Source organism: Cavia porcellus, unplaced genomic scaffold, assembly GCF_034190915.1.
Source record: "Cavia porcellus strain 051 isolate PalLab524CR breed Dunkin Hartley unplaced genomic scaffold, mCavPor4.1 scaffold_3, whole genome shotgun sequence".
NCBI lineage: Eukaryota > Metazoa > Chordata > Mammalia > Rodentia > Caviidae > Cavia > Cavia porcellus.
In genome coordinates, this window is record NW_026947486.1 from 114,399,795 (window position 1) to 114,424,491 (window position 24,697).

General features: G+C 42.1%; 1 protein-coding gene across 6 annotated transcripts in view; it reads left to right on the top strand.

Moving 5' to 3' along the window:
• Aff2 (ALF transcription elongation factor 2) overlaps positions 1-24,697 on the top strand; it is a 468,295-nt gene that overhangs the window by 433,513 nt on the left and 10,085 nt on the right. For all 6 annotated transcript variants that reach the window (XM_063246498.1, XM_063246500.1, XM_063246499.1 and 3 more), the window contains 7 exons: positions 2,132-2,354; positions 7,193-7,476; positions 8,231-8,294; positions 12,189-12,325; positions 16,225-16,296; positions 16,647-16,740; positions 18,693-18,745. In XM_063246498.1, the coding sequence (XP_063102568.1) occupies positions 2,132-2,354; positions 7,193-7,476; positions 8,231-8,294; positions 12,189-12,325; positions 16,225-16,296; positions 16,647-16,740; positions 18,693-18,745 (927 nt within the window). The remainder of the gene's footprint in view (positions 1-2,131; positions 2,355-7,192; positions 7,477-8,230; positions 8,295-12,188; positions 12,326-16,224; positions 16,297-16,646; positions 16,741-18,692; positions 18,746-24,697) is intronic.

A 24,697-nucleotide genomic window follows, 5' to 3' on the forward strand; every position in this document is an offset into this window, starting at 1 on the left:
AAAGGCTCTGAGGATCCCCTCTTATCCTGGGCGCTTGGCCTTTGACCAGGGAATTACACAATAAAGAGGAACCCAAAGATACAAAACCCATAACAGTAGGAGAGCTATCTCTAGACACTCCTTGGGTGGTCTTTTGCCTGGGTAAGTCATTAAAGACCCCAATGGTTCCAGGTCACTACCAGGCAGAGGGAAAGGGGGCGAGGCCACTGGCACCCATCACACGGAATGCAGCAAGTCCCCATCAGTCCGCTCAGGCTCAGGGGCTGATGGGAAAGCGTTGGCTGTCATAGACAATAGCAAAGTCATTGCTTCTCAGAAGCTTCTCTTCCTACTCCTCCTGCCTTCTCTACCAGCTCAGGTTGTGGGAGACTGATCACAACTAAGGTGTTATTCACCTCCTGTAGATGCCATGGCAAGGCTTGATGTGGGTGTATATTAATTTCCAAAGGTCAGGTGCCTCTGAAATTACTGCATTCAATGTGAACTAATGCAAGTAGAACTTCTTTGTGGATGAGAATCTTAATCTATGCATTTCCCATCACTTTTATCTGGTATCACAACTATCTTACGATGGTTCACATTTCACATTTTAAAAATCCATTAGCAAGCATTTTATATTAATTTTAATTGGTTAAGGTGATGACAGAGTCACCTAACTTTCTTTTTTATACCTTCACCAAGTGACAATAAAATGACATAGGGCCATGTTTATATTACAAAAGATGAAGAAGAGGACACATATTGTTACAGTTGGCAAATTTGTGCAATGTAGCCAAAGTGGACTAAGGAGACTGCACTGATTTCTATTTCAGGAAATCAGACCACTTGAATGCTTGTTCGTCTTTGATTTGTTGCTTAGAGATATGGCAAATCTATATTTCTGGACACTGAATGAAATTGACCAAGAGGAAAACATAAATTCTTGTTGACTTAATTTGCTATTGAAAATTGTAGTCAATAATCATGAAAAGTAAATGGCTGTGCAGTGCAATATTAATTGTCTAAGAAAATATTAAAATTCAAGTAATCCTCATTGATTAGTCTAAGACAGTAACTAAAATGAAAATCCATGACCCAATTACCATGTTAAGCAATTAGCATAAGATTTCAGTTGTTCTGTTTTATTTGAAGTCTCAGTCTTTTTGATGGTGCCCATTTAATGGGCAGATAAATCAGCTTACAAGCATGGGAGTACTTCCAGGATGGTAGATATCACATGTCAATAAGAGCAAAGAATCTTTTTTAAATGGACTTTTGTGGAGTACATCAGTACTTCAGTAAAACAGTTTAAGGTCAGATGCTCATTATGATTTGGTGATGAGGTAGAACATTTTGTACATGCAATTTGCAATGTGTCACAATATTAGTTGATGTATAATTTGTTTCTAAGTAACATATAATCATAAAATTTCTTAAGAAATTATCTTTTCGGGGCTGGGGATTTAGCTCAGTGGCATAAGCACCTGCCTTGCAAGCAGGTGGTCATGAGTTCGATCCCCGGTACCGATAAAAAAAAAAAAAAAAAAAAAAAAAGAAAGAAACTTTTTCACTTATTGTATACTATACCATTTATTGCATGATTATTAAGTCCTAGGGCAAAATAAGTAGAAACTATCCTAAAAGTGATAGGATTAAAGTCTGAATTTTATTTTTTTAAATCTAATTAATAATAATCTAATTTTGGTAGGTTGCAAATATTACAGTGCAGTGTACTTTTTTTTTCTCTTTTTGAGACAGGGTCTTGCTATGCAGTTCAGGCTGGCCTTGAGCTCACTCTGGAGCCCAGGCTGGCCTCAAATTTGCAAAGATCTTCGTGCCTCTGCCTCCTGAATGCTGGAATTAGAGGCATGCACCACCACACTCAGTTGCAGCATACTCTTTTAAGGTGTTTACATTTGTCATGGAGTTCTGCTTCCAAGAGAGATGTTTAATTTTGGGTACATAGGTGTGCCTCTATGTATATGTAGAGATACCTGTATAGATATCTATGTCTATGTTATACACATGCTTCACCGTAGATAAAGGATCATCAACTAAAATAGAATTCTAACTAAAAGTTCTAGCACGGTGGGGAAAGTCAGAATAAAGCAAGATAACACTTTCTGATACCGTATACATTTTGTTTCCACAGAAATAATTCATCCAGGAGAGCAAATAGAAGAAAAGAAGAAAAACTCTTCCCTCCTCCGCTTTCCCCATTGCCAGAGGACCCTCCACGTCGCAGAAACATCAGCGGCAGTAACGGGTCCTTCAGTCAGGACAAGAACATCCCCATGACTGGACAGATCACCTCTACTAAACCCAAGAGAAGTGAAGGCAAATTTTGTGCTACTTTCAAAGGGATATCCGTAAATGTAAGTGTCTTTGAAGACAGATTATCGTTGTCAGATAGAAACAAGTTAAAACCACTCATCTAACTTGACTTGACCAGAGTGATATTGCAAGCAGGAAGGGAAGCTGAGGCACAGAGAACACACAGATGGGGTGTAAGTGTGTACACAGACATGAAAATTCCCCATTACTCTTATCCCAAATCTCGATTATCCTAACTCAGCATAAATTTTTGCCTTTCCAGATTAATTCTCTGCCTTGCTTTCCCAGAGTTTGCACATGCAGAGATACAGGGATGTGGGCATCCTTCACTTCCGTCTCTTCATATCTTAGGGGCTGGGGAAGACACTTCCACAATACTGACCAAAGTCGCTGGCACATGGTTGGCACAGATCATTTAGTGAATGAAAGAACAAGTGGGCGGATGAGGATTTCCCAAGGTCACTGGCCTGGCACAGAAGGTCCAGGTGGAATCCTTCGACATCTCAGCTTGGCCAATGTGAATTGTTTTCTAAAATAGTGATTAAATTGGATTGAATTTAAAGAGAATCTATGTTGCTAAAATTGCATAGTTATGATTCTAAACTCAGCTAAAGGACATGGTCTCTTAAATTTTCTGCATTGCTCCTCAGTTAACATAGGCAATTTAAAAACTATATAACTTTTCATACTCATATACAATTTCTTTTCCTTTATCTCAGGTATAGGACATGAACTATATATATAGAGGGGGGATGGGGAGGAGAGGGAGAGGGAGAGAGAGACAGAGACAGAGAGTGAGAGAGATACAAATGCGACATCCATATGCATGTAGTCTTTTTAATACATGATATAAAAGGCAAAGGAATAACGGAAGTTTTCACAAGTCTGTAACCAACATTTTCGACCCTGAACCAAGAGTCCTCATTTAACACGCATAAAAGCCCACGAAGTCTCTGACTTTAAAAGACCCTAACTATAATACTCCATCATCTGAGATGATTGAGATGACCTTGATATCTAAGTAGACTTCCTTATCTATATAAAGGAATTACTCCCGTATGATGTTGTCATTTTTCCATACACATTTAATGATTCTGACTGCACAGTGTTGGAAATTAAGCCATCTATTCTAAACAGTAATTATACTATCCATCCTATTTTTCACCCTGAGTGTAATTAATATTATGAACTCCAACTGATGCTTTTTTTCTACTACAAGCTTTTGGAGGGCATGCAACTCACTGGGGAATTCTCTTTGTATAGTGTCTAGTACATTGTCACAAATAATTAGATGTTGTAAATAATAATGCCTAGTATGTTGGTAGCAATAATTAAATGTTATAAATAATATAGATGTTATTATGGCAATGAAACTGCTTCTAAGAATCTGCAGCCATTTCCACAAGAGCTGAGAACCACTGGAGAAACTCGATAAAGGTGATTATATTCACTCCTAGAAATGCTTTACCCTTCTTTAAGGATCATGGAGCATCTCTGGGTTCATAAAATGAATGGATTCTTCCCGCCATGAGAATGTTTTCAATTTTGTACTCCCAGAGTCTTCTCTATCCCATTTGCACATGAAGTGCTGTTTATTAAGTCAATGACGGGTGAGTGTGGACAGATGACATGTTTATATAATTCCCATGATCTTGGCTGCATCTTGCCATTTCTAGTCAGACATTCCAGAAGGAGCATCAACACCACGTGTATGGCAGATGTGGTGTTTCAGGGTTCCTGTCACATAACTTGCCCATGGATCCAGACAGAGCCACTCTCTTGGACTAAATCCACTGATTGGTCTGGGCCAGTCTGGCTCTGGAAGTGGAGGTATAGAACTGGCCCAGGAGTTTCTTATGACCGTGATTCTTTTATATTTTTGAGTTGGAATTTTACTTTAATATATTTTCTCCATAACTAATTTATAGCTCCACCCCCACCTCACATGTTTGTCATGATGCATTCTGAGTGGTAAGAATTATTTGATAGTTGCAAGGTTAAGAATCAAGTGGAAAAGATCAACTCACATGAATATAAGAAGTGTCACATTTGCTTTTTCCAACTGAACCTCTTGACTGGGATGGACACAAAGGCATACGTGAAGGCACACGTTCAGCAATGCTAAGGGTGCTGGGCTGTGAAGTGCAGAGGCAGTGTCTAAATTCCAAGATAGCTCCCAACTTGAAGTACGCAAGAAGCAAGACATATGCTCAGAGGTAGAGTATAAAATTGGCTGGTGGTTGGCATTTTAGAAAAGGAAAGTTATGCAGTCTTAAAAAGAAGAAAATCCTACTGTGCACCATCACATGGATGAACTTGAGTATGTGATGCTACATGGAGTAAGCCAGGTGCCAAAGGACAAACCGCATAGGATCTCACTTGTGTGAGTTCCATAAAGAAGTCACACTCGTGGAGACAGAAAGAACAATGGTGATGCCAAGGACTTAGGTGCAGGGGAAAAGGGGTGCTGCCGCTTAATGAGTATCAGGGGTCAGTTCGGCTAGTTGAGAAAAAGTTCTGGAGAACGCCTGCACAGCAATGTGAATGTTCTTAACAGTCTGAACTGTATGCTTAAATACGGCTAACCAGGATGCTCAGTGTCACATGTGCATTTCACCACAAATTTAAGGATTTAAAAATGAAATTGAAATAATGAAGTAGCACAAGGTAGAAAGAAAGAGAGTGAGACATAAAGAAAGGAGGGGAGAGAGGAAGAGATACAGAAGAGGAGACAATGGAGAGCGGGAGGGAAGAGAAGGAGTGAGGCAGGGAGAGAGGGAAAAGAAGGAAGGGAGGCTGGTTCAGTCTTTTTGAAATCTAAGAGTTCAAGCCGGGCGTGGTGGCTCATGCCTATAATCGAACCCTCAGGAGGCTGAGGTGGGAGGATCGTTGTGAGTTCGAGACCAGCCTGGGCCACAAAGTGAGCTGAAGGCCAGCCTGAACTGCATAGTGAGACCCCATCTCAAAAAAGATTTTAAAGAAAAAAGAAGGGAAATCTAAATGTTCACGTGAACCAGGTCAGGAAAGTGCAGAACGCAGACATGCATTCCATTTTTTTTTTTTTTTTTTTGAAGCCAAGGTCCAAGAAAGAGACAAGTTGGAGATTGGGCCCAGGGCTGAAGTCAAGTCAGGGAGAGCTTGAGTGCCAGCACAGGACCTCAGTTCTGAGTTTGTATTTGGGTGTGGGTCAATACCCACACCCAAATACAAACTTCGGCTTCGTGAGGCTGAAGGCTGTGGCTCCATGCAGACCTGTGCTTTGAAGCTGCAAGGAACAAGGGGGTGAATTTGAGGGTTTTTTGCGGGGTGGGGGGGCTACAGTGAATAAGAGTCGGTTCATGAATACAGGCAACAGACAGGAGGAAATGAAAGATGAAATAGAGTAGTGGTTATCAAAAAGTTTTAAGAGCAACACCACTTTCTGAAACGAAGTAACTTACAGAACACATAAAGCTGATTGAAGCAGAGCATCTCAGACAAAAGGCAAGGTGGAGGGGCCAGCCCGACCTGCTATCATACCTCACTCAGCCCTAGGACCTCCACAGTTCCCTGTGGAATGATGCCACATTCAACTGAGAACTCCTTGGTGATTGGAAGAAATCCAGCCTTGTGGGCAGGGAAGACCAGCAGACCATTAACAGAAAGCAGGAACTGATTTGGTTCCCAATTTGAATAAAGAAACATTTGAGCAATTAATGGGCCATCTTGCTGGGTCTGTCCAGCAGTGGTCATTAGAGGTCAGGTGCTTTGGAAGGGAGGGTAAGGCTGAAGCTGCCATTCAGGAATGATCTGTTGATGGTTGAATTGTGTCAACACACACAGGATCAACAGATCTGGTGGGAAAAGAAGAGAGCAAGAGAAGGATCACTCGGACAAGGGAATCTTAGAGAGAAACCAACTCAAAGAGCAGAAGGAGAACAGGTGCCTCAGGAAGCCCTGTCTGACGCAGAATAGTCAGCATAGTTCCAGTTTCCAGGTGCAGTGCAAACATGGCAAGCTGTCCCTCAATAGCAAATCTTATCCCCGACTATCTTCTGGATCCCATCCTCTCTACAGCAGTGACAGGGCAAAGCCCGTGTAAGTCTCTTAGCTGTTTGTCTATTTATTTGGTAAAAATAAGGCTTCACCATCCCAAGACTTCAACAGGAGATGCGTTCGTATGGCATCCACCTAACTGGAAAGCAGTCAAGGCCCGCACATGAACCAAAGGGCGGCTTGGGTCTCAGGCCAGCGGGGCACTGACTCGGGCTGGCGGGGCATGCACACTTCATGGCCTGGTGTTTGTGTATTTTGTTGGACCAAGTTTCGTCTCTCTCAGAGTGACCTGAAGATTTTATTTAACCTAGAGAGAGTTTTGGGGCTGGTCATATCAAAAGTATTCATTTAGGGTCAAATATTCTAAGCAGTCTCTGTCTCTGTCTCTGTCTCTGTCTCTCTCTCTCTCTCTCTCTCTCTCTCTCTGTCTCTCTCTCTCTCTCTCTCTCTGTCTCTCTCTCTGCATGTGTGCCTCTGTCTCTCTCTCTCTTCCCTCATATACATCTTCTTCTTCAGCATCTCCTCCCTTTTATCCATCTTTTGTCCTTTCTACAGCCTTCCTTCTGTCACCTCCCATTTCCCAGTGGGTTCAGACCTTTTCTCCACCTGTTTAGCCCACTGGGGATGTGTAGTTACAGCACCTGATTAGTTTGGGGTTGGTATCATCCTACAACAAAAGCTGGTGAATTACAGCATTCATAAAATGTACCAGAGTCTCATATTCATGTAGCTAAACTGTTTTTTCTCATCTGGTTTCTTACTATGCGTGACCATCAAAACATTTATGAAAAGATGTTCTAGAAAGCTGGACCTAATGGAAGCTACTTGTCCTCCTTTTTCTCAGGAGGGAGACACTCCAAAAAAGACTGCTTCTGCCACCATCACTGTCAGCAATACTGCTATTGCCACTGCCACTGTCACTGCTACTGCCACTGTCACAGCTACTGCCACCACTACTGCCACGGCCACCACTACAACTACCACCACTACTATTTCCACCATCACCTCTACTATCACTACTGGCCTCATGGACAGCAGTCACCTGGAGATGACGTCCTGGGCAGCCCTGCCTCTCCTGTCCAGCAGCAGCACTAATGTCCGGAGACCCAAGCTCACTTTTGATGACTCGTATGTTGTCCCCACATTATCACAGACACAGTTTTTTTTTTAATTTAAAGAGAAAAAAAAAACAAAGCAGTTAAAGGGTACAAGTAATATAGAATTTCAAGAAAAAAATATCTAGTAAGAAATCATTAGTTAATAGATTATATATTGTCATCTTAGAAACAGTTGTCCAAGTTACAAAATTAAAGCATACAAAGTAGACATTCATACAGTGAGATTGCAGACAGTCACTGACACAGTTTTACAGTGGCGATTGGGGTGGGAGTGTAAGTGGGCTGGCTTATCAAGTGTCCTGCATGTGCCACCCTACATAAGACCTTAGTCTCCTGTCCTATTGCCTTAAAAGTCTGTTCCCCCTCCACGTACACACCTCTGTCCCCACCGAGAAATGTCCTTGGCTCATTTTAATCATGAAACTTTGTTACTGTTTCCAAGGGCAAGTGCTTCCTTCTGTTTGTCCTTTCTTAACCGTGTCCTCAGAGGGACATAGATTTGGAGCTAGGTTTGTGGGACCTATTTGATAGCTGTAATGATTAGGGTTAAAGGACGTGGTTATTTATCCTAATGGGCCATTATGCACTTCAGGTTTCATTTACAGTATTATTTCAAGGTTGGTTTATGAAATGAATGACAGCATTAGTCTGCCTTTTTCAAGGTGCCTCACAGGAATAGATGTATAGCTCATAATGTTTGTGCCTAGTCTTCTGATGAAAAGATGCGCCACTGGTTTGTGAAAGAGCTTGTTTTGTTTGCTTAGGGTTCACAATGCTGATTACTACATGCAAGAGGCTAAGAAGCTGAAGCACAAAGCTGATGCACTGGTAGGTTTCCTTCCTCTCTTCGCTTTGTTCTTACTAAATATCTTGGTCGGAAAGAAAACAGGAAGACCCTTTCCCAACAAGTTAAACTTTCAGCAGCACAACCCAAACCTGCTTTGCAGTGCACTGCTGTTCTGACCGGGGGATACTGGAACTGCTTGATTCCTTTGCACAATAATCCCTACATCTATTTGAGCTGGGTCCCCCCATCATTCTTTTTCTGTACTCTCTTCCCCTTTTCTCCAACTTCAGAAGTGCTTTGTCATTATATTTGAAGTGAATTTGAAATGATATTTAAGTACCTTGGAGATGAGAGATATTCCCATTGGGCCCAATAAACCAGAACTGGTGTGGGGAGTGGAGGACGTTGAGAGCTGGCTAACTGGCCTCAGAACTTGGCTTTGGGAAACTCTGATCTGCAGAAAAACCTCAGCATTTTGCTGTATCTGGTTATGTGTTCCCAGAGCGAGGCCCACAGCCAGGCTGTAACCCTGAGCAGAGAGAGACAGTGCTGCCATTTGGATTTCCCAAGCATCTTGGCTACTCAGTCTGTTGCTAAACTCAGTACACCAAACTGTTTTACTTAACTGATCCTCTTAATGGTGGGTCTCACCAATGCGGTATAATCACTTGGGAAGCTTAGGCTTACCCCAGATCAGTGCAATCTGAATTTCTGGGACCAGAAAGCTCCAAAGTTGGAGTTCTGTAGGTGATTCCCAAAATCAGTCATTTGATAAGGACTGTCTTAGAGAAGGACCCCACATCGGGCTTCTCACCACTGACTAAACCCAAGATCAAGTAGAAGTATCACTTCAACCCCTTGAGAGAAAAAAATAACATCCTACATCACCACACTGTGGCTAGCCAAAACCCAGCTTTGTGCATCACGGGGAAGCCCAGGGTGGAGTAACATGATAGCCTCTGCCCTAAAACTAGTGTGTTGCCCACTGCGACTGCCCATTGCTCTTAAATCTTCTCCTTCCTTACTTGCTGTTATTTTCCCTTGAGGTGCAAATTGCTTAGCTACTGTCTGTAGCTAAATTTCTAGGTGTGAATTTCCCCCTAGAAACAGTTTTCTCTTACTTTTGTGACAAAAATGACAAAGCAGTCTAAAGGCCAGCTCCAGTAGAGATACCTGGCAGATGATTCCTATGATTGTTGTGTAGGTGACAAGAGATTTGAAAGGTGGCAATGGTCCTGGCTGAAAGACCAAAAGTTTTCTCCAAATGTTCTCAACTCCACAGTATTTCAGAAGTGCTCAGAAGCCTGCTTTCTATCAAAGTTGGGCACAGGAGCACATAGGTGAGACCTTTGGAGAACAGAAAAATGAGAGCCACAAGGGTATATATAGATGATTAAGAATTAATATAAAACCAGGCTTAGTGTCACGCATCTGTAATCTCAGCTACGTGGGAGACTGAGGCAGGAAGATTCTGTTTGAAGTCAGCCTGGGCAACTTGGTGAGACTCTGTCCCCCTCCCACCGAATGCGAAAGACTCAGAGTGTAGCTCAGTGGTCAAATGTTTACCTAGCATGTACAAGGCCATGAGTTCCATAACCACGACCCATTCTCCACAAGAAAAGAATTAATAACACTACCTCCAGGCTCTGCTTAAATAGCTGTCTCTCTATATCACTTTGAGTGTAATTCATCTAGAGAATGTGTTCTCAGCTGTAGAGATCTGCTCCCATGACAAAAATTCATTTCTAATCAAGACTTCAAAACCATCACTATTATGATGAACTGTTGTCTTTCAAAGGGGTAATGTATATAAGAAGAACACTAAATATATATTTAGTGTTCAACTTTCACTAGGGAAAGTCAGGCATGGTTGTACATGCCTGTGATCTCAGCACTTGGGAGACAGAGACAGGAGGAACATGAATTTGAGTCCAGCCTGGAAGACTTAGAGACCCTGCCCCATAATTAACTAATTAATTAATTAATTAATTAATAGATAGATAGGGCCAAGGATATAGCTTAATACAAAGGCCCTGGGTTCAGTCCATAGTACCACAAAAATAATGAATTGGGGGAATATAAAAAACTCTTTTAGGGTTGATGAAAATGCCAAAGAAAGTTGGAGGCACACTCAGAGGAATCGTATTCCAATCCATAATAGGATTGGAAGCACCTTTGTAGTTTAAGTGCCTTGATTTATAGATAGGAAACCTAGCAGAGGCCTAAGGACATGACCTGCCCATTCATTTGCACTATGGCTGTGTCTTTTTTTTTAGGTCTGACCTCAGTTTTTTCTTCTTTTGGAGAAGATGGTCCTGTGTGCGTGTGTGTGTGTGTGTGTGTGTGTGTGTGTGTGTGCGTGTGTAGACTGAACCCAGGACTTTCACACTGAGCTACACTTTTTTATTTTTTGTTTGTTTTTCTCTTGAGGCAGGGTCTTGCTAAGTTGCTAAAAGCCTGCATGTGTGAGCTTCCTGCCTCACTCCCCCAGAGTGCGGGGGTTACAGGACTGTACCACCACACCCAGCTTGAGGCTAGATGATCTTCAAGGGTTCTTCCAGCTAGGAGCTTATGAATAAAAAGTCACTTTTGAAAGTCAGGATGTAAAAATTAATTTCCAAATGGGAAAACCACTGAGTCTGAGGAAACAACCTCGTAAGACAAGAGCAAAAGGAGGCGGTTTGCACGCTCCTGCAGAGGTTTCCGTAAAAGCGCGCTAAATGTGTTTGAAGCCAGCACTGTTCCACAGTGGCTGAAGAAAGGAAACCACAGAATTCCCTTAGTTCATGAGAGCTGAAGAACATTTATTGTAAAGAGAGTCATTTACAATGAGAGACTCTGCAGGACCGGTAACTAATCATTTTATAGTTGTTCTTAATCCTTTCTCAGAGACAGCTATTCCGCCATTTGGAGAACTGAAAGTTTCTCAGTTGCATAGAAAATATTTTTGATAAAAGGTATACAGGAAAATTAAAATAGCTAAATCTGTATTATATTGGTTGTTTTAAATAAAATACCGTATTAGTGGAAACCTTATATCCGGCTATCAAAAATTGAAAATGTTAAATCCAGTTATAAAATACTCACTATAAAAGTGTCAAATCTAATATTCATTACACATGAAAAAGAAATCAGTATGTCTAAGTCGGTTTAATCGTGACCATTATCGGGGCTAAAACCTTTTGCAATAAAATTTTACTAAACTAAAATATTTAGTAGTGCTATATTTTTTGGCTTTTTGACACACTATTACCCCATCATTTACACTGGAAGTGATGTGCTTATTGGCAACAGTCATGCTGCAGCTTCACATTTTTCATGGCAATAGCACCCATCTGTTACCCTCTTCCTGGGGATGAGGTCTGTGTTTGTTGCCCATACGGCTTACAAAAAGCAGTTTAGTCACCGGCACTTTGTAAAGGACACTGCAGTGACTGGCCAGTTTAATAACTTTAGTAATTGCCAACTAGTCACAGCACTGATTTTGCTCCTGCTTCAGCAAAATGATGATGATAACATATTCTATATTCTATATGTTTGGTGGCAACAATGATGCCACCAAACATATAGAATATCTCAGTATTCTCTGAGCAGTTTCTCCTGCTTAGCTGGCCTCAGTGTCATGATAATAGAACCCCAACCTAGTTCATTGCTCATCACCACCAATTCGTACCTTGTCCTCTCTGCTTATCAGGGTTTCTCAGCCTGGACACTTTTGGTATCTCGGACAGCTAATTCCCCTCCACAGAATGTTTAGCAGCATCTGAGGCAGCTGCCCTACAGGCGCCCAGGTCCCCAAGGGTGACAACCCAAAGTGTTTCCAGATATCACTAAATGTTCCCCAGGGGAAGGGGATAAAATTACCTCCAGTTGCAAGTCACGTGTTTATAGGAAAGGAAAGAGTGTCATGTTGATAAGTGACTTTCCTGTTTTAGTTCGAGAAATTTGGCAAAGCTGTGAATTATGCCGACGCTGCCCTGTCCTTCACCGAATGTGGCAATGCCATGGAACGTGACCCTCTGGAAGCCAAGTCCCCGTACACCATGTACTCTGAGACCGTGGAGCTCCTCAGGTGACTAGTCTTTCTGCAGTCATTTTTCTGAGCTCATTTCAGCCAGAACTAGAAGCTGTGATGTTTTCCTTTTTCCAAATATCCTTTCTATATATTAATGATATAACCAACACATCTTCTTCAGAAGCCATCATAATTAGTTCTAACCATTTTATTAATGTCACAGGAAATTTGTAATCAGTGGACACTGCTTTTATAAATTATGCCCTTCAGATTATAACATGGGTCTTATCATTTGCAATATTCACAAAATTAAAATGCAAATTTCAGGTAGAAGTAAAGAATTATCATCTCACTCTTTGGATCAACTTGTCTTTTCAAAGGTAAAGTTTTATAATTCAAACCAAGGTGGTGCTCTTCAGATTTCTATTACGAACTGTGTTATCTAAGAATTTCAATCTTGGTTATTAAAAAGGGAGGAGGTACAAGTCCATCTCAAAGTCAGCGTAGAAGGCTGCAGGTATAGCACAGACTTTCTCTGCATCTGGAATAAGAAAAACACACAAGGCGGTGGCAAGGGTTAGGGTAGAGATGAGAGGGTGAGACTAGAAAAGGGTATATTAATTGCGCACATTATTAGTTCCATTTACATTTTAAATGAAATTTTCTGGCCTGTTGGTCTTGGTAGAAAATAATCTATGGGAAATTAAAAAAAGTCCTAGAAGCAGATGGAGATGGAGTAGGAGGAAAAGAAATATCCACTCTAGTGTTTTCCAGTGATTTGTAAATGTTAGTAAAAGAATTTCATCCACCCTGGAATACTAGATAAGTGAGCTCTTCCACTCCCCTCTCTCACCATCACTCAGTAATGCAAGGCTTGGTTTATACTCTTGTGCTCCTTACAGCTGCATAAACTCCTACAAATCTGAGTATGCTCATAGCTAAACCTTCAGCCAAAGATTTGCACATTTTCCCAGAGAAGTATTTCAAAACATGAAAATAAAAGAACTATTATAAAGACTGGCTCCACTTGCTTAGAATTGGAAGTTTAGTTAGAAACACAAAAGTAGGGAGATTCCATCTTTCTGTCTGAGCTGTTCCTAGACTTAGGCACCAGCGGGGTATAAAGAATTTGTCTCTATTTACTTCACACACTGTGAGATCCATTACCCCACCATTCAGTAACTTTCAAGGGGAAATCAATTCAATGCAATGTCTAGCTGCAATCTTCAAAGTTGCATAAGAAACATTCTGGTCAAAAATTATGATTTATAAATTGAGGGAAACATTAATGAACCGAGACAGAGACAATTTATGCTCTCTAGCCATTCAAATTGAAAAAAGACATTACATTAACAAGAAAACCTAACAATGCCATACCTAGCATTAGCAGAAAAAGGGCAACAAATCATCATGAACTAGGTCTCTACAGACAGGAGTAGCAACTGATCACTGAGAATGGGAGGCATTTGGTGCCATACAGGAAAAGCCATAGAAACCAACATTTATGAAGTGCTAGAGCACTTCAACTTCAAGAAATCTGAGTTTCCTCTATTGAAGAAGATAGTGTAAGAAGTGCAACGTTATCTGTCATTTAGTTTGCCATATATTCATATACATACACACACATATACACAATTAGAAGCAAATCAATAATAGAAGAGTAACTAATTACACCATAAAATGTTCAATAATACTTTGCAGCCATTGCACTAAAATAACGGTGGAGGGACTAAGAAGTACAGGAACATTTTTATGAAATGATTTAAAGTAAAATCAAGGCTGGGAGTGTGACTCAGTGTTAGAGCACTCATCTAGCCTGCGGGAGACCCTGAGTTCCATCCGCAGCACATGAGAAAAATAAAATAAAAATAAAAATCAAGCTTCAGAATCACATGCACAAGGCACTTATGACCATGAAACGTTCGTATGTGGCTTGATCAAACTGGAAGGGAAATGAAAGCAGTTATAGTAGTGAACAAAGATTCTGGGTGTTTTCTCTCTGTGCATACAATTTTTCTTATTAATTGCTTTTTCAACCAATTATCTGGTCGCAAAAGTATAAAGAGTGAATTACCAAATTTCATTGTGTGGCCCAAGTGTGATGTAAATCACTAAGTCATATTTATTTCCATTTGATAACACTTCTTTTGCCTTCTTTCCAAAGATTTCTTGTATCTATGTATATATAATATATAGTTTCATTATGATAGTTTATTCACCATCGATATATATTTCATTGGAACCTGGTAAAAGCCAGTAGTTATTGGCATTCATTTTAAAATCAATATATTTAAATTTTATTTTGAGGTAATTATGTGAAGTTGTAGAATCCGGTAGAGTTCTGGTACATGTTTCCTTCAGTTTCCTCCTAGGGTGACATCTTGGATCACTCTGGTTAAGTTTCACTACCAGGATATTGACATTGACACAGTCCATAGTCTGTTAAGATTTCACCAGTTGTATTTATGCTTTCAGATCTCAGTTTCTCATGGACTCATTTGTGTGTCTTATCTACACTTATGTTTTATATTTTGTATAAGCTGCATATGTGGATGTTTTTTAAACGACAGAATTTTCACTTGGGAATAAAATGAGTTTAAGCAAGTAGGTCTTCTGGTCCATTTAAGCAATTTAAACTCCACTATGAAGTCACTTCAAATGTGGTTGCAATTAGAGGGTGACTATAATATGAACATAGTTTTTAGCAGTGCAATATTATGTTGAAGAGATTTTTATGACTCTCTCCCCGACAGTATAGTGGCTACAGAGAGAAAGCCCCATTTTTTTCATTCAAGTAATTATAGTTGCTCTGAGCTCTGGGCATCTGCAATGGAAATGTATTTGCAAAAACAAGTGAGGCATCACAGTGGCTTGACATTTCAGTGATCTAGCTGTCAAGAAAAGTCAGATTTATTACATAATAAAAATCTCTTTGCTTAATATTGCAACAACAGAAGGGACCCACATGAAGTGTGCAAGTCCTTTGTTGGAAAATGTTCAGGCAACAGAGCTAGAGCAGGAACCCAAAGAGAGAACCCACAGAAGGCTGAGGAGACCCGAAATCTTGGGGCTCGAACCTGGGGTCCACAGTTGAAAGTGAGCCATTGGGCAGGCCAGGGCGGCAGCCTGTAGGTCCGCTGGTGTCTTGTCATACATGACAAGTAGCTCACACGCTTGAAGCTTCCTTCTGCCACATCCAAGTCCATTACTTACTCTACCACAAGGACCTGTGAAATTGCATTAAAGCTCAGACAATGATTTTATGCAATGAATTGATTTGCAAGTGTCTAAATGCCCAGAGTAGAATGTGCTTGGGTAGAAGAAAAAAATGATAACTACTCAACCTTTTATCACCCCAGTGTGGACAGTAACAAAGAGAACGGTAAGACAAAATATAGAAGGAACATAAATTAAAGGTGCTTAGGCATTAAAATGCTGTGAAATCGACCTTCCTTTAAGTTAAGAAAAGAAACTTTCTTTAAGAATGTATTCAAACCCAAGCCACTAGAAAAGACCTTTTAAAAACTGTAAGATCCAGGTCTCTCTGTGCCCATGTAAAACACTGCTGTTTATTATCTGCATCATCTATCATGAACTAAGCAGAGACCTACATTTTTGTTCATCTTTCCTTGAGAACCAATGATATTGTTTAGCTAGAATGTTCCTAGTGACAGTACTGTATCAGCATTTACACACACACAAACTCATGGTGATTCCACAGCACTGTTCTACCACATGGGCTTAGGATTTTGCTGACCGCTCCAGAGCTCAGTTCCGTATGTCACATCAGTCCTGTTGTGCTGTTTCAAGTGTCATTTTGAATATGTTTTCAGGAAAGCACTGGCCAGTCCTCCTGCGCCATGCTAACACATTCAGGCCCTCAGAATGCTACTTACTTTGGGTTATGTCTGAAGGGTAGTCCTGATTCCACTTGAATTTTTCCTTTCTCTTCAAAGGTATGCAATGAGGCTGAAGAACTTTGCAAGCCCCTTGGCTTCTGACGGGGACAAAAAGCTAGCAGTGTTATGGTGAGTCCCTGAATCCCATGGAGCCCCAAGGAAATAGCTGAAATACCACAGAATAATTTGAAAACTCTAGCTCAATTTAAGCTGCTTTCCTCAGATCACCATTCTCATTTTCTGTTGAACTGTTAAAAGCTAGCTAATGGATTTTTTCAGTCACTGACTAAATATTTACTCGCCTGATTTATACCCTTCTCAAAATGGGGGTTAATGCTTCTCTTTTCTTTCTTAAACATGTTCTTTATTTAATTACGTGGCTCCATCTAACCATAGGTGAGAATCTGCAGCATCTGAATTGGCATTTTCGTAGGTTTCCTTAGGCACTAGCATTAACGGTCTTTTCGTTATCACTGCAGCTACCGATGTTTATCACTTCTCTACTTGAGGATGTTTAAACTGAAGAAGGACCATGCTATGAAATACTCCAGATCACTGATGGAGTATTTTAAGGTAATCCTTATTTTGTATAATTTATAGGCACAGGGTGATAAAATCACTAATGAAACATGGCAGGCATATTACTAAATGTCAAATGACAAAGGCAAGATTATTGCTGTCAAAGGCTTAACCTCTCTCATCTCATCTGGCCAGGGCTCTCCCGCCCCTCCCTCAGGGCTCAGCAGAGAGCTCACATCCAGCGCACCTGCTGATTCCTGGCTGTGAATGTACAATAGTGCAGTCCCCTGACTATTTTCTGCCTTTGGTGCCCTCTCAGTTGTTATTAGGGGATCCTGTCCCCCGTCCACCTACAGGATGGACACAGTTTGTGTCTGTGGGGATGGCCAATCTCTTGCTAACCAAGACTTGAGCCCAGGATTTCTTCAGCAGGAAAAGAAGTCACTGTGGCTGCCCTGGCTCTGAGTGGACAACTACACCCCTAAAAGCCCGTTAGCCATGGGGTGTATTGGAATGCAGCCGTTGCAATTTAAGGCATTGATTACCTTGGTAACCAAAACAATGCAAACAAATAAAGCCATCATCTAGATGGGTGGCATTTTTTCATGTGTAAGCAAAAAGTTAAAAGATAGGCAGCCACAAAACGCAATGCCAGAATTTGGGAATGAGTTCAGAAAACACTTGCAAGCAATATCTTGGATTGGTGACTATGCCTTCAGACACTGCTTCTGGCCTCCAATGCTAGAAAAGATTGGGAGGTGGAGAGGTTTCATTCTCCTTTCTGTTGGCCAGCTCTAAAAAGAAAAGCCCTTTTGCTCTTCCATTTGTCACACGCATAAGACCTCTTGTCTAAATTACACCTAAACAGTTGTTTAAATTGAATCAAATCGTGACCTTAGGTTTGGGGCAAGGCCTGAAAATGCATTTCTAACAAGTTGTCACATACTGCTGCTGCTGGCATTGCAGTATTACTTTGACTGCTGTGGTATCTGTCTCTATGGCCTGCCTTTTGTGGCTTTCACAGATGCTAAGTAACCCATTCATCTGGAAGAGTGTTGAGCTTCTTTAAGGTTAAAGTAGCCTGGAGAATGCATGTTAGGTCTGGCTTTCTGCAGCTCCAGAGAAGCACAGCATTTTTACTGAATTCCTAAAGATGCCAGTCCTCTCACTAATTCCCCTTTTGTAAACAGGGCCAGGCTGGAGGCCAAGAGGCTGTGAAACAGCATCAACTGGGCTGTGTCTGCCGAGAGTAAGGCTAAGTGGGGCTCAGTGCCACAGATGTCCTGGCTATCTGTGCTTCTTGAGCTTCAGCCTGATCTCTATCCTATCATGCTGAAGCCAAATGTCACCTTTCCCTCTAGTCCCCAATGAGTAGCCATGGAGGTAGAGGAAACTGATTCTTTACCCCAGCCCATTTCCAGCAGAGGAACAAAAGAATGTTCACTCAGCCCTCCATGTTCCACTGCATTATAGCTCAGGATGGGTTGCATTGCTAAGTAAGTCGTCAGCCATGAAAATTTGCATGTAAACACAGCAAATCAAGATGATTCCTGAAAACAAACCAAAAAGCATTGCTTGGTTCTGGCACATTCTTGGAATATCACAAATTATAGCGCACTCTGTATCCCAGGGAAAAAGTTTGCAACTGGAGTTAAAGGTGAAAAGCTTACTTGTACTCTGAAGAGCTTGTTTTGCAGAATAAATTTCAGATGAGGATAATTAAACCACTTCTTGGAGAACCGAGTCTGATTTCACTGGGCCTTTTAGTATATAAGATCTTTCATCAAGTGACTTTCATGGTCCTGATTGGAGCCCACTAATTATCCTAACCAGCTATTTTCATCGAGTGTGTGGCATGGTGTGCTGACGTGCACATACATCGCAGTTCTGCATCCCGAAATGCTGCAATCAATATTAATGTACTCTAAATCACACTTCCATCTGTTTCTGAATTAATAAAACACAAAATAGATGTCCTTATTTCCCTCTCTTTCTCTCTCTTTTAGCAAAATGCCTCAAAAGTCGCTCAGATACCATCTCCATGGGTAGGCAATGGAAAGTAAGTATTTTAGAAACAGTTGCTTTTGCACGAAAACGACTGACTGAATAGACTCCAGATACTCTGCACTGACAACTCAGGAGTGAAGATCAATTTCATGACAATTAGACATTTATGTGCGCAAAGAATTCCAGCCAGGTATCAGTCGATGGCAAGACAGAAAAGTTTAAAACGATATGGCTCCAAATTCTTTCACTATTTGAACATTGAGCCAAATGATGGCCGTAGAAATATTTGCTAATGAGATGGCAAGCACTACGCCATTTCCAGGAGGCAGGGTCAAGTTAACTCCACTGCAGTGATTTGTCAATGATTCGCTCAGTAATGAAAGACCAATGAAATATTCACTGATATATGGTAAGTGCTGCTTAATAAAACTAAAGGCATAATAGAGCTGAAAATGTGAAGGCATTTAGTCAGCCAATTATCTGAGCCTTTGTGATGATTTTTATATTAATACTAAAATACCATGACCTAAAATATAAAAGCATCTACTCTAATGCCAATCCGAGGCTCAGTGAACTCTCCCAGGTCCACAGCTTTACTTAGAGGTTTTTCTGCACACCACTGGTGCAGGAGTCCAGAAAACACTGACTGGACCTGAGGCTTCCCATCCTTCACAGGGGAATCTAACTGGGCCCTTCCCCATCCTCTAGGTTTGTTTCTCTGTCTCTAAAATGAAAGGGCTGGTCCTCCTCTCTGCAAGAGGCGTTCCTGATGGGGGATGCTTTTGAATCCCCTTTCTGTCTGTGCTGTGAAGCAGCTGTGTACCTTTGCAAACTCACCTCAGCACCCATGTGTCCTCGAATTCCAAACCCTCCTTCCCTGCTTCAAGTGCACTTCCCACGAGTGGTGGAAACTAGACAACCGTGGACAATGAGCACTCAAAGCGCCTGCTGTACAAATGCAAGCTGCTTTTTCCAATTTCTCATCATTTCAGCATTCTTGCATCTCTGATCAAATGCTTTCTTCAAGAGTAATGTAGTCTCCACTGTCACTTTATAAATATCTACAAAGCACACTCCAAAAGCAGCAGGACAATGAATTCTACTTGGAGATCATAAAAACATTCAGAGCAAGGGAACAGATCCATTAAAAACTACACATTAACTCAATTACTGTATTGAAAGGAAGCACCGTTTAAGTTGTTGAATTAGGTCCTACTCTTACATTGACGAACAAAAGGGAACGAACACTTCTCTTTGGAAGTTCAGAAAATAAAAATAACCATTGAAAAGCCCCGAGAAAGCTATTTTCTCTGAGCACAGAATGAAGCTAGGACAAGGTCAGGTAAGCAGCTATTAAAGAATCATTGGGAATTTTTTTTAATTCTGAAATGAAAGATCTCAAACACATTCTAAACTTATGAAGTCACATTAAAGCATCCTGAAATGATTTTTAAGCAGCTTCTGTCTGAAGAAAGCACACTTTCTTTACTTCCTCTGGTAGGCTGCTGAGTTTTTGAATGAGGAAACTCCAAATAATCATCCAAGGGTTAGATCCCATTCATTCTTCAGACACTTCAGGTGTATCTGCTCCATATCAGGCCCTATGCACGGTACCAGGGACATGGAGATAGATGCATATGGTCCCTGCATGCCAGAAGAACAGAGTCCAGCTGATGAAGGTGACAAAATGCTGAGGAAGGCCATGAAGATGAGATTGGACCTTCCTGTGTGATGCTGTACACAGCAGAGAGGGCTGCATGCCTACAAGCCGGGTTATGCCCCCGTCAGTGAGGTTTCCCTGTAAACGAGGATGCTGAGCCAAGCCAAGGGCTCCTCACCACACTTTCCAGGGGCAGCATCCCCAGGCTGCAAACCCTCCTCTTCTGGCTGGCAAGGGGGAGGCCCATTCGCTGGAGGTGCTCACGCTGCCTTACTCCTGCAGGAGAGCCCCACAAGAAAGTACACAGAGAGGTGAGCTGCAGCTTGAGAATAGACTCTCAAGAGCTTGCCTCCATAGTTCTGGGATAGAAATACATAAACATAAAAGGACATGAAAAAATTGCATGTAGAGGGCAGGGATAAGCACACCTGTTCTGTAAAGGGCCAGATACTACATATTTTGAGTTTTATTGGCCCTGAGAGAAAACCAAGACTATTATACAGAACAGTTTTAAAAGCAAAAAAACAAATCTACACAGCATTTTTACTGATGAAACTCAAAAGTAAGTAACCAGTACAATTTTTGAAATGTAAGTCTACTAACAAGTAGAATGGAATTCTTTTTTTAAAAAAGATGACATTTTGCTCCACTGGGGTTCAAAGGTAGTGTTCCTCTCATCAGATCGATCGCAAACGTTCATCTTTTCAAACCATCCACAGTTCACATGCTTTACAGAAGTGGGAGGCAGGCCAGATTTGCAGATCCATGCTAGGGAGCTCTGCAAGCTGGTGTGGAGAGCTGAAAGGGTGGGCAGTAATCTCACGTCGGAAAGGTATGACACACAAAATGAAGGCAACCGAATTTTGAAGGAAGAGGCCACTTGAGGCCCCCTAGAAGAGTGGATTCAGTAGACAGCTGGGTGTCGATTCCGTGTTAAAGAAAGGAGAAGCAGGGACGCCCTCACTTGTTTGAAGCCTCGCCCAATCCAAAAGATTGCAAGAGTCTAGTAGTCATTGGAGGGGCCATCCAGGTCAGGCACATCCTTCTGCCAAGCTTGGAGAGGGCTCTGCTTATGTGAACATATATGACACTGCAAATATCCAATGTGTACACAGAGCTGAGGTGCAGGTGGGTGCACACCTGATGAAACAATTCGAGGTGTCATGATAGAATGGGAAGAGAAGGAGCTTTGGAGGAAAACATAGCTGCTGTCAAATTATGGCTCTTTGGAACAATTGTTGTGTGGCCCTTGGGAAGAAACTGAGCTTCCAAGAGACTGTGGCAGCAGAAACTTCCCTGTGGAATTTCCTGAGGCCTTAGAGATAATACTGATGAAGCCCTGGGAATGATGTGTGCTGCCAATAGATGGTCAACAAGTGGCGGCTTAGCTGCTGCCATAGTTATTGTTGACATTGTGACCTCTCTAGGTAGAAAACATAGGCACCCCTTCCCCCTGGACTCCTGCAGCCCTTGGTGTGTGCTCCCTTTTGGCACTCACTCTGCATTGCCAGAAAATCTCGAGCTTTGCTTCTCTGGCAAACGTTTCTCTTCTTACATAAGGAGCCAGGCATCTTTTCACTCACCAAGTATTTCTTGAGTGCCTACTATGCATAAGATGCCCCGCCCAGCTCTTTGCAAATACATCCGCCATCCTGGTGCTGTTCTCTTCCTACTCTTCAGAGTGCTCCATAGGCAGCAGATACTAAGTAACAAATAGGGGAAATCCATTCACGTATTCAGTTTTTGTTCATTGAGACTATGTTATGTGCCAGGCACTGTCATAGAGCTGGGATATAGTACAAGATAAAAGAGACAAGTCTCCCTACCCCTACTGAAATCACATTCTTTTGGGGGAGAAAGGCAGCTAGCTAAAATCAGGCAAACACTACATGATAGTAAATGTCATGGAGAAAATCCAAGCAAGGAAAGAGGGTGGAAAGGGCTGCTGAGGCTGCTGCGATGGAGGAGCAGCTGTTCAGTCTTGAACAGGCACAGCAGGGAAGGATCACAGGAAAGCTCACCATGCACATATCTGGGAGAAGCGCATCCCAAGTAGAAAGAAGTACGGGAGCATCAGGTGAGTTCAAGGACCAGCAAGGGGCTAGCTTGGCCTGGGGGAGAAGGACGTTTGCGGAAGAAGTACTGAGAACTGTGCGCTTGCCTGTGCATGTTCCCTGGCCTGGGCCTTGGGTGTGTGGGGAAACGGGAAGATCTGAGACTACACGGAAGGGAACAGCAGGGCTACACCAGCCTGGGGTTGCACCTCACACCACGGAGAGTGAGCTCTCCCTATGCCCTCTCTTTCCCACTGTCGCGATCCATAGGCACCGCGTCGCTCTTCCATTTTCTGATTGCACCATGTCATGCAGAGCTCACTCTGCTCATCAGAGTGGCAGAGGGCAGACCCTCGCTCGAGAACAGTGATAGCCCTAAACACACTCTTGCTCTTCCTGCCTATGTTGTTGAATATTTCAAAGAAAAAAGAAAAGACTGCAACGAAAAGAAAGCCGCTCAATAATACTTCAGTGTAATAACTGAAAAAAAGTTTTAATTGACATATAATCATGTACATTTATGAAGTTCAGTGTAGTAACTCCACATGTGGAGACAAGTTTAATGTTCAAATCAGGATAATCAACATTTCCAACTTCAGAAACGTGTATCATTGCTTTCTGCCGGGAACCTTTGACCTGCTCTCTTTACCTGTTTACCAAATGCACAGTAGCACTATGGTGCTGTAGGAGGCAGAAACTTGCTCCTCTTACCAGACTGGCCCTCACGCCTGTTACCCAGTCCCTCTCTGTCCGGCACTTCCTCACATGTAGTAACCAGATTCTACCTCCTGCTTTTATGGAATCAATGTTTTTTTTTCCATATATGAGCAGAAAAGGGCTTTTTAAAATGTATGAAGTAGAGAGGTGATTGTTTTTCTCATTTGATTTCTGTACAAAAGGGCTTTTTAAAATGTATGAAGTAGAGAGGTGATTGTTTTTCTCATTTGATTTCTGTACATGATTGGAAATTACTGAAGGAAGCTTGTGTTTTAATCTAAAAAAGTAAGGCCCAATGAGGGAAAGGGACATGCCAAGGAACAATTGGTGGCAGGCTAAGGCTAGAATCCAGGTCACTCTGGATTCTAGTGCCATAGCCTCTTTTTTTTTTTTTTCAATATTGGTGGCACCTGAGAGTATTGTCATTTTCAATAGAGATTAAAAATGTGAAAATATTCCTTTCTTGCCATAAAGTGATATTTAAGACTTAATGACCACTGCTGGCCAAAAAGAAAAGAAAATAGCATCCATAACCTACAACAATAAAGAAATTCAGCCTCCACTGCTTGATTTGTTGTTAGCAAGCCATTCTGTGCTGAGGTCCTTACCTTGGGCATCTCCCCATCCTGCTCCTGTCTTCAAAAACAATTTGTTTTCTATCAATAAGTCAGAAAACATCTCAGCAAGTATAAATATAGCACGAAACCCTCACATGTCCTTAAACCAGACAAGTGCAAAGATCCACTTCCCCCAGAGACCAGACTATGTGGAAGATGCAGTCTGTCAGCAGAAATGCTCCTAGGGGCTCCTGTGGCCACAGGCACAGTGGCTGTGAATCTCTAGGAGAGCATTCAGCTGGGATTGCTCCCGCTGCACTCAGAGCTCCTCAGTAGGACGCTGGCATTTGGGTATGTTTTGATTGCTGCCAGCCCAAATCGCATGCGTGCACTGCCCGTCGGGGTGTGGGGCCATTCCCAGAGCAGGTGTAGGCTCTGACAAACATGGCCATCCCGGAAATCCAGAGTTGCCAACTACGGCAGCTGGTAAGGACCGAGGGTAGGAGATGAGACAGGCCTCGCTACTGATGTACTGGGGGATGGATGAGGCTCTTGCAAACATGCAGACTCCAGGGGTCCCAAGCACGCCTGACTGGATTTCCCTCCTGCCTTCTTTCCTTTCTCCCCTCCTTCACCCATCCCTCTTTCCTTCTGTCCTTCCCCTTCCCCCTCTCTTCCTGTCTCCTCCTCTTTTCTCTTTCTCTCTTTATTTTTCTTTCAGGGGAGGGTCTTGCAGTGTTCTCCAGGCTCTCCTCAAACTCCAGGCCTCAAACTCCCATCCCAGGCCCTAGTGGAGCAGGGACTCCAGGCCTGGACCTCTGTGTCCAGCTTCTCATTTCTTACACTTCCTCAAAATGACCCCTGATAGAGTGATTCATTTGCCCAGAAAGTTTTTCAATGTGTGGCTGAGGGAAGACAGACAGGATGAGGGGCACATAGACCTTACTACCATGCCAGAGATGCCACCAATCATTACGGACTACCCCTGGGATGGTCTGCAACTGGCCACCTTAAGC